The 18,845-nt window shown below is 42.4% G+C and overlaps 1 protein-coding gene across 1 annotated transcript; it reads right to left on the bottom strand.

Annotated features, from left to right (window-relative positions):
- Positions 1–843: 843 nt before the first annotated feature.
- On the bottom strand, positions 844–6,694 carry LOC128895579 (uncharacterized). Its single transcript, XM_054158304.1, has 12 exons — positions 6,087–6,694; positions 5,461–5,792; positions 4,888–5,091; positions 4,269–4,404; positions 3,236–3,381; positions 2,671–2,797; positions 2,467–2,578; positions 2,190–2,251; positions 1,820–1,936; positions 1,262–1,399; positions 1,094–1,177; positions 844–1,025 (listed from the first exon to the last, which is right to left on the bottom strand). Exons 1-12 carry the CDS (start codon positions 6,626–6,628, stop codon positions 848–850), a joined length of 2,178 nt encoding a protein of 725 aa, XP_054014279.1. The 5' UTR covers positions 6,629–6,694; the 3' UTR covers positions 844–847.
- Positions 6,695–18,845: the final 12,151 nt, after the last annotated feature.

Below are 18,845 nucleotides of genomic sequence, written 5' to 3'. Positions count from 1 at the left end.
AAGTATGTGTCGTTAGCACAGAAACACACAGACACGCGTATACAGGAAATGTATAGCGTGGAGTTTGGGTGTTGGGTTCTGGATGGAATGCAGGTTCTATTGATCAGACGGAGATTCGCAGCAAGTATTATGAATTTATTTGTTGAGAGCTCGCGAGCTCTTAACGTAGAGGAGAATCAATTCCCTGAATTGCTCTGACTGTAGCCCGCTTTTGCTTTCGCGAGACAGGAGTGAACCAGAAATGGTGGAGAAAGCTTTTATCGTATAGGTCGAACTCGAGCTTTTATCGTATAGGTCGAGCTCGAGCTTTTAACGAATAAATAGATGGTAGAAGATGATAGCTCGTCGCATTCCTCAGGATTATACATCCGATCTCCATGCTCTATGTGGCAGATTCGATTAGATCATGGATCCATACACACGGACACGCACTCGCGCGCGTCTCATATTGTATACATCGTTACACTGGCACGAGGAATGTATACATTAAGACAAGATTTGATTATCTCATAATTATTTTAATTACATACTCATTTTTATTTATACCTGCGTTCCTCTTCTTCATCCCTTCAACATCCCGTGACGTTTCTCGATCTCTCGAGCAAACGTCTTGATAGTCGAATCATAGCTGAAATTTTGTGACTAACCTGGGCTTCAAATGTTGTTTTCGAAAGTTCGGTTGTTTTTAATAAATTTAAACGAAAAAAATATTTAAGATCCAGTTTCTAATCGAAATCAGAGTTCGATACATATTATTCAGCACGATAATTGCAACACTACAAAATTTGTCGACAAATGAAATTCGAAAACGTATAAACACAAAAGTTTGAAGACAAATAAACTCCAGTTACCACGGACGACATCGAGTTTTCAATGATTTCCACGAATGCAAGTACGGTTTATACTTGGCGATCATGAGTTTACGTTGTCTGGCCGCTTTCTTAACTTCGCGCAATTCGTTGGCTAACTTGTATAAACTACTGTCCGCTTCTAGCTCGGATGACAACAATTTGTCGAAATTCCATCTATCGCGAAGAGAAAATTTTGTTAAATGTTTCACTATCATCAGCGTAATTCCAGATAGGTAGTTTACCCCAACATAGCGTCTTTGGAACTGGTGTCCACGAAATACGACCCCACTTCCTTGTTGAAATCCAAAATCGTGCCCAATTCAATTCTGTAAAGAAATTAATCGTGACATTAGCCAAGATAAATACTTATGTAAATCAGATTCAATTAGTCGATTGTACTCCATTTGTACCTAATACTCTTTCCATTAGCAAGAAACTGAAGATTGATGTTCCTTCGATTCAGGATCCTCAAGCTGACGTAATCGGTTAACTTCATGCAAATTGCTTTCAGGTGACAACGTTCTTCAGGATAATCCTGAAGGTCGTGTCTGAAATTTACGAAGTAAATAATAAGCTCTTCCACCATAATTATTTAAGTACCACTATTTGAACGATGATTTACGTGGAAGAATTAATTGGTTTCGCAAATAGCGACGATATAAAAACGAGCGACGATATGAATGTCGATATAAAATGTCGCCTTATTGATTCTGGCGCCATCGAATTGGGCATGCCACTGGCGCCAATAATCGTTGCACGTGGAAACCTCGGTTCAGTTTATCCGGATAAATTACTGAGCATACAGCGTTCATTAACCTATTTAGCGAGGCATGCTGTGACGCAGCTGGCGTCGAAGATGGTCGGTCGTTAATTGAAAAACTCGATTATTAACGTTTCGCGGAGTGGAGCGATCCCGTTGTAATTAGTAACCCCCGAGTACAATTGTACTACTTTTTTCTTTGACGTACCCGGACTCGACCTCTTCTTCGTCGTCGTTTGCCACGACAACAGGTTTCAGTTCCGCGACCTTCTTTTCCTTATTTCGCGAGCTCGCCGGTGACGTTGTTGTTTTGCCACTTCGGGAACTAAACGCACTTCAAGTTAATACTCGTATCGATGATACAGATCATCGTCATCATATCACCATAGATCATTAGATAAAGTCGCAACTTTAAGAAACAAAATGCACAACCTTTTCATCGTAATGTGCAGTTTGAAATTAAATATTCTTCAAATGTTTCGAATCTTACGTATTTGGTTCATTCCCAAATTCTGTGATTTATCGTTACTAAGGGGTGGACTATGATTCGTTTTTCTGTGAACCCTTCAGGTTCTTACCTCTTTAACGCAGACCTCAGTGGAGGGCGCAAGAGTTTCTCCAAGTGCGCAGCTGGCTTCTCCTGGGAGAGAATGAAATATCCAAGTACTTAAGTATAGAGTAGTATTCGAGTAACATTCAAATAGTCAATTACTTGGATGGTATTCGAATACATGACTTCTAGAAACAATCCAGGTACTCGACTGTTCAAATGTTCGAATACATTATATACTAGTCAGCTATTCATCTGGAAATTCGTAGTATTTGAATAATATTTTATCCATCTTCGATACTAACCTCGTACACAATCTTGACTATCGACTCCTTCTCGTCGATGTCCCACTTCCACGTCAGCGGCGGTCCTGCCGGATTATCCCTCCAAATTCCTCCAATCTGATTGTAGGACAGCCTGTAGAAATAATTGGAAACTTGAATTGAAGGTGTCTCGACTTCCCCCGACAGTAATTAAAAATTCCTGCGAAATTCTTTTCGTGCACGGACCTCGTCGCGCCGTCCTGATCGAAGACAACACCGCTGCCCGTGGTGTCGAACATTGCAACAATTTGCGATCTTCTCGTCACACCCATGGAATCCTTGCCTCCTGGGGTGAACACAGTACACATATCGTCTTGAAATCGATTTCAACGATATTTGTACCATCCCTCTGTCTTCGCGACTTCGTCTTTATTAAGCTACTGAGCTAGAAGCTACTACACCAATACCCTTTCGAGTGACAATTTTTACAGCGAGATAAAGCGATAGAATCACATTACCTCTATCTATTTTCTTTCAGTGGCGAGTTTTAAAAGTATACTTCCACTTGTGCTGATTATTATTACTCATCAATTTCAGTGAATATTTAATTATAATAATATTTATAAATATATTAAATATCGATGAATATTGTTATAATTAAATATTCATTAATAAGCATCGTTAGAATTGTTTTTATTTAGATTTACCGCGATTAGAATAATCACGAAATTAATTCCGCCCTAAGTTTACGTTTCTCTACAAGAGCATCGATTCCACTTAGACTAAATCGGTATTCTGCTATTATGATTACATTTTCGATGATCCAGTCTCCAGACATCGATAGCCAATTCCCCATTTGGATAAAACACTTGTCCAGATCCATCGGTACGGAAATGGAGGAAAACGGCGGAGCCATCGTTGTAATACACTTTCCCATCGTATCTGTGCTTCTTGAACCTGCCGAGAAGATTAATGATTAATCGCCAACGAACTATAGAAGTTACCCCGCAGGAACAGATTAGGACAAGACACCGTCTGTGACGTCGTCTTGTTAACTTTACGCTTCGAGCTAATAGTTCCCTCGTTACCACTAATCTACCAAGTTTGTCCCAGAGTTGGCTATTATTGCGAGTTAGTAAATTTTTACCATGTTTACCGCGGCGTGTGTTCGAATTAATTTCTTATTAGCGTCGATAGAATGCAAAGTGGATAACTTCGAAACAGGGTGAAATCAGAGGTGAATTTATGAGAACTTTCTTTTTTGTATCATTCTTAAAGGGGTGTTCGTGCGCTATGCGACACCCTGTATACTTATCTGGTAATGGTTCGATGCGTTGGGAAATGTACGAGCTCGCGTATCGTTGCCATCGGGATAACCCCCATGTTAGTATTACGAAGTCGATTCGTTGATGCATAACATTTAACGAGCTACTTCGCACGATCTAGTACCACGGATGACGTGGTCCCCTAATCGAACTCAGCAGCGTGGCCAATAACGCTAGTTTAAATACAACGATGAATTCCGATCGATAAACCTAAGTATTCGATGAAAACACCCCGACTTTTATTTTCAGTCACCTATACCGTCCACCAGGTTGATACTGATGCATACAGATTCATCGTAATAAAAATAATATTGAAAACTTACAGTTACAAACAATCGAATGTAGCCACAGAATTAATTTTTACGCGTGATATATTCCAGGATTTTCGAATCCGTCTCTAATAATCCTAACGCCGCTAAGGGTTGCCACGCGTAATATAAGAAGGGTGCTCCACCGCGCGAAATACCGGATAATCTGTGCTATGGTTGCGGCAGAATTCACAGTAGTCGCTTCGCATACCAGTTCAGATGAGGTTTCGCTGGCTTTGCTTGGTACTGGACGATTTTCCTCATGGTTTTGGCAATCGGCAGTACGGTCCAGCCCTGCTCCACGAAGTGCTGGTCTGATAATTGGTACTCGATCGAGCTCCGATGGTCTGGAACAGAGGAATTCCACGAGGATGGCGAACTTGGCGTACCGTACATACGTAAACCGCATTATTTGGATACGATACGATAATGATGACTGAACGTTCGCGGAGGCAAAGTGTTCCCCATTAATGACGATTTGGTATCGGACTTCAATCGATCTTCATTGTATCAGGAATCTCTATAATGACGCCGAGTTAGATATCGCCGTTGCCAAAACGAGATATCGTACTCGAAATCAGTTCAAGAGTTTGCTAAGGGTAGTCGAATATTCGAATTGTATACGAATCGAATTTGGTACTTAAAATTCGATAAATATAAATCGAAGGTTATCCTCGGAATATAAAGCCACAGCAAAACCAGTTACTCTGTTTCTCTATCAAATTCTCTCTCTCTAAAAATTTCGATAATTTCGTTTCTCTTAATTTCCTCGCGGAAATAAGAGGGCAATTGTTCGTCAATTTGAAAAAATCGAATTACTCTCGTCTCACCAGTTTCGACATCGTGTAGCCCCTTAGCTCTCGCGTTCCTTTTGCGATAACGAGAACCATTTATCTTGCTGTAATCGTCGTCCGTTCTACTCGAATCCAGCAGTCGGCGTTCCTTCTTCTTGCTAACCCTGTTCGTCTCCTTCTTACCGTGGCTCTCTGAATCAAGCGTTGATTTATCCGTCGCGCTCGTACCGCGTGCCTTACCTTTCGCATGCAAGGGGAAATTTAATTCCGACATTATGCTTATTGCTCCATACATCGTACGCGAGACTTCTCGCCGTCAAAGGAACGAGAAGCCGTGAGTGCTTCACTTTTAATTCTCTCCTCGAGTCCTGGGCTTCTTTATTAACGCAATATTCAAGGGTTCCTTAATATTTTAACAAAACCGGACTATTTCTTAATAAAATATTCGACTAAATCTTCGTTCAAATGCAGTGGAATGCTATCCGAGTGCTCGATCACTCGAAGTTTATTCTAATATTCAAATATTCGATTTGGATTCAAGCACTGATCTTTTTAACTCTCTCACATAGTAGCACCCAATAATCTCAAGTTCCAACAAAATGCACCCACCGGCTTTACGTTTTCTCATTAAGTCAGAATCAGTTCCTTCTCGTTCTTCGCTCGAGCGACCTCTCCGCTTTCCATCACCCTTAAGGGCAGTTTCTTCTTCATCAAGGTCGTTGGAAGACGTCCCCTTCCTTCTGCTGTCAAACGCATCTGACTTTTTCTTCCTTCGCCCTCGTGTCCCTTTGCTCTCGCTTGTATCCGCCATTTCTTCCGTTCCGTCGTCCTTTCCTCTTCGGGATTTCTTTCTGCCTCGTTGGCCGGCCGTTCTCCCTTCGTCCTCGGTGTCGTCCATCTTCCCGACACGTTCCTCCGTTTGACTATCCGCGACGGCGTTCCTGGAAGAAGCGAGTTCGAAGACCTTCAACCCCGAAAGTTCCATGGGGAAATTTTTGACGCGTAGCAAAAGTTTCATTTAATGTACGGGTTGTATATTATGCATGTGTACACATCTAACCTCTCCAGGGATGAATTTCTATTTAAAACGAACAAAAATTCAAACAGATGTTGCTGTTGTTCGATTATACTTATTTCTTTACAATTTTAGTGGTTTCTTTTATCTCACAATGTCGAAAATAAATCCATAACTAAATGTACTCGTGATGAAATGTGACGAACACCTGATCACTCACCTGTAAAGCTTCTTTCGTCTTCCAGGTTCCTCAAGCACCTTCCCATTCTGATCTTTCTTCCCTCGACTGGATTTCTTCTTGCGTCGCCAGAAATCATCGATCTCGAATTCTTCGTCATCGGCAGATTTGCGATTTCTGTCATATCTCTTCCCCGCTGTTCCCCTCCCCCTTGTTCGCGATCGAGCAACTCCACTTTCATCCGTGTCTCTGAGACTCCCTGAGACCTCGTCAACTTCACGCTGACGCCAATCAGGGTCCTTTCCCGTGACCCTTTTAATTTTCCTCATTTTTCCAGCAGATCCTTCTTCGTCCTTGTCCAACGTCTTCGTTAAATCCCCGTCGAATTTATCCGATCTCCGACTCTCTACTCCCAGCTCTGCTTTTTTCAAGGGCACTCCAGGTCCTGCTCGACGTGTCGCACTTACACCACGAGCTGAACGTTCCATCGCTGGCCTCGGATCACCTGATCGTTGCAAGCTGCCATCGATACCTACGCTTTTATCCTCGTCACTGGATCGCGCATTGTCGGAATAATAATCCATGACGCGACTGAGCTGCGACGCCCGGATACTGATTGGCACTTGGAATCGTTTCCAGTCCTCTGGATAAGTCCTAGCGTAATCTCTGTCGGCGTCTGCAAACGGTCCGCTCTTCGAGTACTTGGATTTTATTCCCTCGTCGCTGGACTCGTCCTTACTGGCGCCCTGTTAACGACAGAAGCTTATTTACAGCTCAGCGTAACGTTATATATACGAAACTAACCGATATCGACTGCTGAAGAGTCCACTCCTCGCAGATGGTGTTGTACAACTGCGCGCATTTGCAGCAAAACGTTCCCTGGAAAAGAATTTCAGCAAATATTTCTGTGGAACATGAAGATATCCGAGGTGGTAATAGTTATTGCCACAGCCTGTATATTATTTTAAAAATATTTCAAAGCTCTTTGTCTGAAACTTCACCCACCCATCGTCGAGCCGTTAGGTTGACAACTTGATCGCAAAATCTGCAAACTCTGACGCAGGCTCCCGTTCGAGGCCTCTTCTCGCTCCAGCTACGAATAAAATGGTTGACCAGCCGCAGCAGCAACTTCGTTTGCGCGCAATGGAGCCGTTCTACGACGTTATAAAAATTGTATAAAGCTCGAGAATTAACATGCCCGATGCGCACTTCGTTAGCGACCCCCGTAATCTCATTAGCGATGCGAAGAAAAATCCTTTCTGGGATGCAACGCGTGTTAATTAACCTTACGCTTTACGACAGCTAATTATTTAATGTGCCATATTTCTAACGACTTTTGCTATACCAATGGTTACTCACGCTTTTTATAGTCCCTACAGGTTCAATTATCGATGCAATTACAGAAGAACCTCGATGTTTGCGAATTTCGAAACTTTCGTGCTACTCGGTTCTGTTCTTCTTGCAACTATCGAGATTCTATTGAAATACAATCGTTATATAACGCAGACATCACCTTCTAAACTTTGGTTACAGCAAGCAAGGTTTTTGGTTATTTCTTTTAGAACGAAGGACAAAGTTTGAAGTCTCTCTGACGTGGGACTTGAAGGACATTCTTCCAGGATGTACATAACGTCTTTTACGTCGTCTATGACGCTCTCGATCGCACAACATTTCTGCAGGCATCTCACGAGTGTATTTACCTGGTTATAACAATAATTTTACGAATAATGATATATCGAGGATCGACCGCGCAAGCAAGAATTCGTTGTGATAAATTGTTGAAAATACTTTGTGAACGATACAATCGGGCAAATCTTCTGTTTCTTGACGTTCCACGCAAGGAAACGTATTTTGAAATAGTCCAGGTCTCTGTGTCTTCATTGCCATGGTCACGACATCTAAAGCTCCGTGCAAAGGAATCCTATCGTGATCTATGCAGCAACATCCGCTCACGTGGAACCTAATTTTTACCACACATTTCAGAAGATCGGTGTACTTTGTAACGGTCGCTAATTAAGTAACTGCGAACAGACCTAAAGAAGTCCGTGAAATTTGTTAATAAACGATGAGCTCTCAAGAACATTCGCAGCGCGAGTGCCAGCCATTCGGAATCTTCGATTAGTCGATCTTTTCGGAAGGAGCAGAACTTCTGGCACGGCATTGCGACAAGGGTCTTCTGTTACTTCGCTAGAATCCCCAAGGATAGTTCCATTCAGATTGTAATTAACCAGGTTCACTGTCAAATATTTATTGTCTTTCGCTTCTTTACTGAAGTAAAGGAAAGAAGAGCATCATTACTCGAATATGTTTATTCCAATAAAATTCGGGTACTTGAGTATTTGAATATTATTATTTAAATAAATTGAGAGTTTCATTTACAAATGAGATTTTAAATGCATTTCAAATGAATTAAAAAAGAACGTAGATGCAAGCACGGAAGAGGTTAACACAATCTCTATTTAAAATTAAATTGGGTGATATAATAATGTACACCGTGCCAAAAAAAAAAAAAAAAAAAATTTAGTTACTTCGACCGTACCAAAGTTAATTTCAAAGTAGCTTCGATAATTACACGTCGCACCTGGAATCTCTTTGGCGGATCAGTCCATTTGTTTCTATTCGCACTGACATCAATCACCCCGGTCTATCATCAATACCCCTTGACAGTTTTCATCGCACGGCCGACAGTTAACAACTGACATTCGTTGCGTCGTACAAGATATACGCGGTACGGTTGGTAACGTACAACGATGTTTTATGCAGTTTCATATCGATGTACGCGACACTTTATCGGCTAGCCCGTTGCTTTTATTTATGCGACAGTAGTTTCAGTATAAAAGATGCGCTCGCCTCTCTGCCGATAACGTAAAGGCGATACCATTCCCGTGAAACGATAAATCGTTGGCGAGTTTTCATAAACCAATGTACAAGAATTTATTTCAGGAAAATGACGTTGTCGCAATTTTCATTTGAACATTCGCGCGGTGAAGTTGTTCAGAAAAGATTATAGCAGATATAATAATTTATGAAAAGTTTAAACGGGGATTATAAAATTCCATGAAAAATAAACGTTGTGTTCGCAAGTGAAAAATCTCTGCCTCGAGGGTTCCTCTTTTTTTTTCCTTTCCAGGATTTCTTTCGAACATTTATGCTTTTTTCGTCCAATAAAATTCTAGAAAAAGACATAACGGAGTAACGTATGAAAATTTTAAATGGGGATTGCGCTCGACTACCCCGACAAATAAAAATTGTGTCTGTAAGTGAAAATCCTCCTAGCTTCGAGGGTTATTTTTTTTTCCTTTCGTCACTCTAACTGATTACAAGGAACATCCAGGGTTGTACCAACTCACCCTTGTATTTATAAAAGTTTCCACGGCGCCGGATATAATTTATCTGGCGGCAAACAGAATCCCGCACTTTTATGTACCAACTCGGTTTTACCTAACTGGAATATTCATTTGAATACAGTCGTGGGAGGGGCTCTGGTAAAATCAACGCCGCGGCTAAACTTTCCCGAAACGAAAAAGCTGTAAACGTATAGACGTATATGATTGCTACGAAGGGTTCCGCGAGGACTTTCTACGATATTTATGGCCGCGGGTGCTGAATGGGTGAGCGTAGACATAATGATAATTAATCATCGATGCAAAGTGTAATATAAAATCAAGAATGGTTTTAGTAGTGTTAATCTGGAATGGATAATAAACATTTTTCTTGAAGATTTCATATGTCTTAAGCAGACATAATGCAGCAGAAATTTATTAGAAATTAGTTTGCCTCTTTTATTTAATTCTTTACTCAAATAATTAATTTTCCACTTTATTGCAATAGTGACTCGCATTTCACGTAAACCCTATGATCACAAAGCTGTCATCTGAACACCGGCGTCTCTCTTTCGACTCCTAATTCTTTGTTTAAATATTCGATAAAATATTTTCGAAATTTTGATATTTTGACATTCGAAAGTTGGAAAACAATTCATTGCATAGTTTCTTCGTAAAAATTTTCCGAATATACCTCTCTCGAAAGTGCCCCTACAGCGTCCTGTCCCCTTAAGGGCAGGATCATCTTCATCCCCCTCGGCCACGATAATGGTCATAGAGCAAGAGAAAGTCCTCGGCGCACGATTTACGATATCCTTCCGGAACAACGTATTCCGTGCGTGCGCTGTATTAATATAACATCGCGACACGAGATATTAATATCGTCGCGAGAGTGCAGCAGCTCGGTATGCGCCATATGAGGTGCTTTCTGTTCTATGCGCAATAATCGCGAGGGGTAACGAAGCGAGTCCCTGCGCCAGTATGCAAAAGCGGGACAATTTCCGACGCTCGGAATTTAAATGTTCTCGTACTTGGGTCGTTGTGTTTTTAAATCGAACGCCACCGACGGGAAGACGAGAATTTTATTCGCGGGGAATATAAATATTTCGTGGAAAATGAAATGCGTGGCGAGTGTGGCGCGTGAATTAAAGGCACCGGGTCAATTGCTCTCAAGACAGTCACTTTTAGAAATTATCAGGTGGAGAAATTAATTATGCGACTGTGTATTTTTAAAAATGCTTGATTTTGTGGATATCTGAATCTGGAATACAAAGGTATTGATTTTTTTTTTTTTTTTTTGAAGATGCTTATTCTTTCTATTAGGTGGAGAAATTATTTATGCGCCTGTATATGTTTAAAAATTCATGATTTTGTGGATATCTGAATCAGGATTACAAAGGTATTCATTTTTTTTCAAGATGCTTATTCTTTCTATGTATGAAAAATTCGTCGATCTCTGAAGTACGTATGAAACGTCGTGTAAAAAGACAGATGTGGGATTGCGTTCGTTCCACCGGAATTAATTCCCAAAGAAAAGTTTATTTTGGAGCAATTCGTCTACCTGGTTCCCTTAATCGGATGCATCGGAATTGCAAGTTTCGAGCCCCGGTGGTGAGATTGGCCAGAAGTTGGAAAAGTCCCCAGCTGGCCAGGGGATGAATAACACCACCAGATTAGATTCACGAGCTGATGGCTCCTGGGCAATGCTTCGCGAGTATGAAATTGCGTTAGAGTTTACTGCGTGTCCAACGCGCTGGGAACACTGTGTATAAACGAATGGGTTCACTCAGTTATAACTAAGATTGTCGTAACTAGACTGCCAACGTTTAATATATAAGTTTAGTTATATGCGATATCAACAATATCCGAATTGTTCAGAAAACCGTTGTTCTTTCGAAATATAATTAGAACCCTTTTGCAACCCTTTTGCTATATGTATAAAATATAATATATATATTAATAATAAATATACATAAACATTTGGAGTCTAGCCACAACTGAAATCTATCACGTAATTGTAATCATTTATTGTATCAAGTCATTCCTTCTTGTCTCAGATTGTGTTTATATTTTATAAAAAAAAAAAACAGCACAGAGAGTCGATCACATTTTTTTCATAACACTTAAAGGTACGTTCCACACATCAATTTAAATGGCAGAACGATAAACAGCACGAACTGGTGGGATGATCTAATATTTACCGCGACGTAGAACTCGACATGTGTTCGATTTGGTCCCCCTGCATTGCTATCGAATTGAAACGCTCGACATGGATAGTTAGGATGCTGAAAGTATTCTATTATTTCGCTCTCTGTCCCTCTGTTCAACTGCTAACGAGCAATTAAGTAATCATGGCTGCTTCAAGCCACATCTGTTCGAAACCAACGCACTGATTTTGCATTCTGTCGGGGCTTTGGTTGTATTTATCTCGAGGATCAACGGGCTCAGCTCAGATTACGAAACATTATGCCCCCGCGTATTATACAAATTCGAGCTCGCGTCTCAACCCGAATGACAACGAGACCGAATATATTTCCAACTATTGCGATATTTCTGGTCACACGCCTCGTTACTTTCTCCCAGAATAATTACTGGCCCAGCGGTAGCAGATTTCGAATTCTTACGGCCATTTCCGTCGCTCGCGGTTTTCTTTGCAGCGCGTTTCGCGAACATCGCGGCAATTAGTCGCCGAACAACGAGATGAGCGGACAGAGAAACGCGGAAACGCCCAAAGGACATAATTCCTCGAGGCGACTCTCAATTACTACATTTTTGCGGCGTGTCGCTTTCCAGGGGGCGAAAGAAGATCGCAATTAGAGAAATTTTCTCGCCGCGGCACGGCCTTGAAGCGTTTTCTGATCAAAGCGCGCCGGGCTAGTGTGATTACAGATAAATTCGTATTTAAAGATGAGTTTAGGGTGCGCATAAATTGTCGGTTATTGCTGGCGAGCTCTTTGAGCGCGATTCGCCTTGGATCTTTCGCCAATTAACGCGACGGACCCGAGAAATTGCGCTCCCAGAAGTTGACGTATAAAGGACGCGTCACTCGGCCCGAGGGTGTTCATCCAGTCGTCCTGAAAGCGTAGGAATTCCTCGAGGGGGCCTTTGAGCCCGATTCTCTCCCTGATTGCAGGTATCCGTACTCCTAGGCGCGATTAAACCACCCGCAAAAACGATGATATAAACGGGACATGGTTGCCATAGAATTACTATCCCATTCATTTGCATTATTTTGTGATCCTGAACGCACTCAAATAAAGTGATTGCATCACAGTTCTCCCGTTGCGAACTAAACGCTTTATATAAGACTGTTAAAATAGCATTAAAAGTATTTCCGCGAGTTTGTTAAATGCATTCCGCCCTCAAAGTCAGCAATCATCTCTTTTTCAACGCTCCACAGGAGTCTCCACTTCTTAACCTTCCTGGAAAAGGTCTACCCCTCCTAAACATTTCCCAGTTCCAATGAGGATTCTCAAGAACGAAAGCAAATACAGATAAAAGAAACGCTTCAGCCATGGTCAGTACGTGGACTGGCAGACCAAACGGGAACCGATTCCATCGCCAAAGGATTACCGTAATTACGTCGCGGAGAAAATCCGTCTAGCCAATTTGATTTGTCTTCGATCAAGTGGCCAGACCCTCCCTCACGCCCGCTCGCCCAGCAATTCCGCGCATCTCTCAGCCCGGGGGTGGTCTCTCGATAAGGATAAACGTAAAATCTAACTGCCGGTCGGTGGTTTTCCCGCGCTCTTTTCAGCGCATCCCGCGGGCGAACACCTACGCCAGCCGTGTCGGGCGAACATCAAAGCCGCGCGAGTGCACTTACACGAGATGAGCTTTTGCGGCTGAAAAGCTTCGGGGAAAATTGCAAAGATCCCGACTCGCCGGTAGAATGCTTTCGGAATGGCGTCGAAGTACCCGCGCCGTGGAATACCCCGAGCTCCTTTATCGCTTTTCATCAAATTACAGTCGAACGTGCCCCATTTTGAGACGTGCGCGACGGCCATCTTGTTGCGACGCGGGTTGGATTTACTGGGAAATTCGGATCGCTTCGTCCATGGGAAACAAGGTTATGAAAGCTCTAGGTGAAATTAAACGCAGCTGCGTTCCGCTTGGAAAAGTCTGCGTATCTCCTTTCGCCATCGTTTGGAGGGTGGTAGTAGTGGCTGGGTGCGGAGTCAGAGTCGGAGAAGCGATATAGTTTGGCTTAGAATCCAAAGTTGTTCTCTGTTGTATCGACAGAACGTGGAATTCCCCTGCTTTATCGATGGAGAGCTCTGCCTTCCCAACAGAGACCTCCTCTCGATCTTACCTAACGTCCTTTCTTACTCGCATACTTCGCATCATCCGATCAAGAGTGGAAAATAAATTTTACGAAATGATAATCTTCGAGACGACCTACTTTACGCATGAAATACAAGTCGCACGACTGCACGCAACTTGCTCCGTTATTAAATTCAGTTATTTACGCAAAACAACTTGTTCCGTTACAAAATTCAGCTATTTATACTGCCAACGTACAGCAAGCATACAACCGTTTCCCTCGCAATTGATATCGCATCTCCGATCAAATATTTGCTCCGCGTTTTTATCGCCATTTCAATACCTTCGTGAAATTCATTGCAAACTGCCACTGTAAAAGCGATCTCAAATCCTACGAACGTTTCCTATCCGCCCAATAATGCCATTCTGATCGACGACTTAAATCCTCCAGTCCCATCAGCGAGCATTCGTTGATAGCATCGAATTCAAGGGATACATTCAAACGATCATCGCGAGACGACTCGGATATGTCTCTCGTCGTATCTAGAATATTTTTGTTTGAAACGAATTGAAAAAATTGCCAAATGTAAAGTGCAAAGTGCAAAGTGCAAAGTGTAAAGTGCAAAGTGTAAAGTGAGATTAGATTTAAATTAGCAGATTTAAATTTGCAGACACACAAAAGTCGTGTGTAAAATTAAGTAATATCCATAAACACATTTCGAAACATTTCGAAAATTACCGTTTGTCCCGGTAGATCGTTGAAATGTCACGCTGTGCGTCGCGGCTCGGTTATCAATAAAATTAGGCGCAATTAACGCATCGATTAAATTATCGAGCGATTAAACTTTCATTGATATACGACCAGCGGCGTGTACGCGACCGCGAACAATTCAGGCATTGTTTCCAGCGTAAATATCGCGTTGCCGTTTTGGCGTGAACTCTGGACGAGTGCCGCGGATAATCGAGGCGTCGCGACATTATCAAAATCCATGGTAATGGCCGGCGGGACGATAAAATTAGCATGAACGAGACTCCTGCGCGGGTTCGCACCTGCAGTTCAAGAGTAACGGGCCATGAACGAGTGCGCGAGAAATGGCGCATGAATGGAATACTTGGATACTCAACGACAGCTCATGGGATTTACACGTCTCGCAGGATCTTGAAAACTGACGGGTGGATTGTTGCTGGATCTTACGGGAGGAACTTGTTGTTTCGATGTCGCCGAGGGCTACAAGATATCCAAATTTAAACGAAATTATTTGTATGATAATTGTACAATAAATAGAAAAATCTTCAGCTTTTTTGTTTCAAGCATTCGATATTACAACCATGTAAACGTTCCCGCGGAAACGTGTTTCCGTTTCAAGTAAGAGAGCTTTCGGCGCAAACCGGGCGCAAGATGATTCGCTTAAACCGGTTCTAGGAACTACTTAGCACACACGATGACTATGATCCTTTAATTCAGGGTGAAACGTGCCACGGGCAGCCGACGATGCGAATAACCGGATAGCGGGCAGAAAGTGTAGCTGATAGCGGCGCGGCCAAAGAGGGGAACGGAGGGAAGGGGTTGTCTCCGGTTTAATAAGACGCATCACCCGTTGAACGGTTTCGAACTTTGGATCGACTATGATTAGAGCATCCTGCTAATGACAGGGGATCGACCGGCGTTTAATCTAATATTCAAAACTGTCTGGGTTAACTCATCAGGAACAGAATATTGGCCTGTCGGTCTACGAGGCCGTTGGCATATCTTCTTGGTCGCATTCGTTGATCCTTGACGCGATTAGTCGTTTTTCCATAAGCGACGCCCGAACAGACGTCATTAGGACTGCTCGTGTCGTCTAAATCTCGAGAGGTATTTCGCATAGAGCACATTTGTCTTCTTAGACTACTAGACTTCCAAAACATCCTTAAAAATATTTATTAGATTGCAATTAGAGAAACGAGTTTACGTTATCAATCGAACCAAGCCGAATGGCAACAGAGCATCCCAGAGTGTACTTTCGCGTGTCGCTGGTGGAAGACAAAGGGATGTCCTTACTCCGAATCGTGGCTCCTCGACCCGAAAACGTTTTGTCATTGCGTCGACTTCTGAAACATTTATCACCTGCCTCTTTCTTTCCTTCTCGGCAACCTCCGCCCCTAAGCGTGCTTCCTCCCCCCTCCCCGCTCAAGTGGCGCAAAAAGAGAAAAAAGGAAGACTCGCTCGAGATCCTTCCTCCTCCTTTCTCTTTTCTACGCCACTCGGATCGGGACCATTTCTTTCCGTTCCAAGTGACAAGAAGTAAACGAGAAAATGCAAGTTGCACGACCGCGTGGGCGTTCGCGTAAGCGCCCTTGAAATATGATGTCCAGGACCGTGTAATTCCATCGGTGTATTGTAAAATACGCGATCCCCAGCGTTTATTCTTCTACAACAGCCAGCGGGGGCAATGGCAGCGAAGGAATAAGACGGGAATGAGGTGAAGTCGAGTTATTGTCCGCGTTGTCTAAGCAGCTACGATTTATTGCATATTATATATTTTTCATGTATAGAAATAATTTTCAATTAGCTTGTGAATATTTACTTGTGCTATATTTCCTAATGATTTGCACTAATTAATATTGCAAATATATATATACTAATATATTAATATCCTTCCATTGAATGTCCTTTATTATGGGCATGTATTCTTACTACATAGTTAGCAGGTATTATTACTATTACTATTATTGTTATTTTCGTTATCATATTAATATTATGAAATTCATGACAGTTAATTAATTAGCCATTAGAATGTATCTACTCCTCGAGTAAACAAAAACGATGACGTGCACGGTAAAAAATTAAATTTAAAAAATATTCAACTGTAAAGATCCAAATAGCTAAGATCAGAAACATTCCAGAGGACAAAGTCGCCGTAAAACATCGATCATTGGTTCTATAACTGTCCCATATCGACCTCAACCCTCTCTATGCTTCCACATGGGCATGATTTCCGTTAACCCTGAAAGTACCAGATTTAGTAGCCATTCCGACTCGAGGCGGAACAAAGCCACGGAAGGAAAAGGAAAGTGTACAAAGTGCGCGAGTCTAGAAGGTAACAATGAGATGTAAGGGGTTGGAGGAGACAGAGAAAGGGTGACTCGACTCTTTTATTACTCGCTGTCTCTTGATACGGTCCTTACCACTAGCGAGCCAAGGAGACTACCGAGGTTAGGGATAGTCAGATGGCATTCAGACAAATTTCGAGCGAGCCAAGAGCTCGTAAAAGCTCAGCCTCCTAGCGACCCTCGCCGTCTAAGCCCATCGGGGGTGAATGTGATCCGCCAACGGCGTATTTCGACGACACCAACAGGGGGGTTAGGGGTTGGAGGTGTCCGTTCATCCTATACCTGATTCAACCCCCGCCGTGCGTCGTAAAGAGCTGCAAATTGCTGTCCACGAACGGACGGAATATATAAAATTTGGCTGGCCGCCATTTTCGCTCCATCCACTTTTCCACATGGGGAGCCGAAATCTCTGCTCGAATGGCCGCAGTTTCATCAATGTTTTTTGCAATTAGGAACCCGCCACGGTGCATTAAACTTGCTTCGCAGAGAACTCGTCCATCCGACGGGATCAAGCATTTATAGTAAATATTTCATACCGGATGTGTTTGGTTAAATTGGCCTTTTAATTCTCTTTGAGGATCACGCAGTTGTGGCCCAAAATTCTAGAATTTTTCTTTATCAAATTACTTGTACCACAATTTGTCTTTAATTTCAATTTAATATATACAATTTTTATTGCCATTATATGCTATGTTTTGTGGGATGTATCTAAAAATGGCGAAGATACAATAAAGAACCGTTCACCCTACTCCCTCAATTTCTTCGGCATCGCAAAATCCCGAGTATTTGGCTAATCTCGCAGCATCTATAAAAGTAAGAGCGCTTGTCGTAAAGGGGTGTTATTACGGGGTCCGAATCGATTGCTGTAATTTCTATACGGTTTTACGAAGGCGCAAACTTTCCTTCGAATTCGTGCGTATACACCGAACGCGTTTATCTTCTTGGATGTTTGTCCGCTCAGCAGAGGGGGCGCCCCTTATTGTCGAGGAAGTTGCGACGGGGTTGGCTACGGGTTAAAAAAATATCGGAAGAAAGAGGGTGAATTTATAGTTTATTAGCTTCGAGCCAACTAGGAAGAGCAGACTATTGGGTAAAGTCCATTGAAACTTCCCTGCCTCTAGGGATAATAAAAGAAAGTAGGGAAAAAGTGAGCGAGAGAAAGAGAGAGAGAGAGACGGACAAGAAATAAAAAATGGAGGAAAAGACCGTGGCTACGGTAGACGGGAGGATCTCGTGAAGTTGGAAATCGCATAGGGACCGAGGTATTGTTCTATCGAGAACATTTCGGTCGACGATGAATAAGGACTGGGATACCGCGAGTCTATTTTTTACTGTGCGCGCAAGACGTAGAAATATTCCGTGGGTAATGGTTAGTTTTCTCTCTGAAGTTAATTACTCATTGTTACGAGGGTATTTATATAATTAAACTGCGGATATCTATGCGAGTTCATATTTTCACGGATTATTGGCGAAAATGATAAAGATATGAATTTGCATAAACATCCGCGATCTACTAATCACCCACCAGATTTTGGAGACGAATCACGGCATGACAGCACGGAACCGTTGGATTGATACACAACCATTTCAAACAGATTTTAATACGATTGTTTGTTCAATATGATCGCGCAAGAGAAGAAAATAAGCCGAGTGTCTTAACGGGAGTCACGTAGGGGGGCTTAAATAGCAAACAGCTTCCCCGTCTGTCGGGATCTATTAATTTAATACCGTGAAATCGCTTTGTTTTCCTTCTAAACAACTTCATGATGCAGTACGACAGCGGAGACCTGTTTCCGCTTATCGAGCCGGAAAATATCGAGACAGCTTACAAATTGCATGCCAGAGTGTTCGACTCCCAGCTGGAATTTAATTCCGCGCACACTCGCGCGTCCAAGAAAATCGTGAAAGTTATAGAACGCCGGGGAGAAGCGACGGGCTTCCTTTTCGAATAGAATTAAATAAGCTTGTATATTATGCAAATGCTTCTCGTACCCTCTAGCGCGTTACCCTCTTATTACTCGAGATCGGGACGTATCTATGAATCTTTAAATCGAGCCGTGTCTGCCATTGACGTCGAAAAGATTGTGAACCTGGGAATCTCATACGAAAATGTGGATTACTT

The sequence above is a fragment of the Hylaeus anthracinus genome, unplaced genomic scaffold, assembly GCF_026225885.1.
Source record: "Hylaeus anthracinus isolate JK02 unplaced genomic scaffold, UHH_iyHylAnth1.0_haploid 5, whole genome shotgun sequence".
Taxonomy (NCBI): Eukaryota; Metazoa; Arthropoda; class Insecta; order Hymenoptera; family Colletidae; genus Hylaeus; species Hylaeus anthracinus.
Note: the sequence above shows the minus strand (reverse complement) of the source record. Positions and strands in the feature narration are given on the sequence as shown.

Coding starts and splice junctions, on each gene's coding strand:
- LOC128895579 (XM_054158304.1), bottom strand. CDS start 6,628: ATGGATTATTATTCCGACAATGCGCGATCCAGTGACGAGGATAAAAGC. Junction 1,937..2,189: donor CTGAGGTCTGCGTTAAAGAG/GTAAGAACCTGA, acceptor AAGTGCGTTTAG/TTCCCGAAGTGGCAAAACAA. Junction 1,400..1,819: donor GAAGAAGAGGTCGAGTCCGG/GTACGTCAAAGA, acceptor CGTAAATTTCAG/ACACGACCTTCAGGATTATC.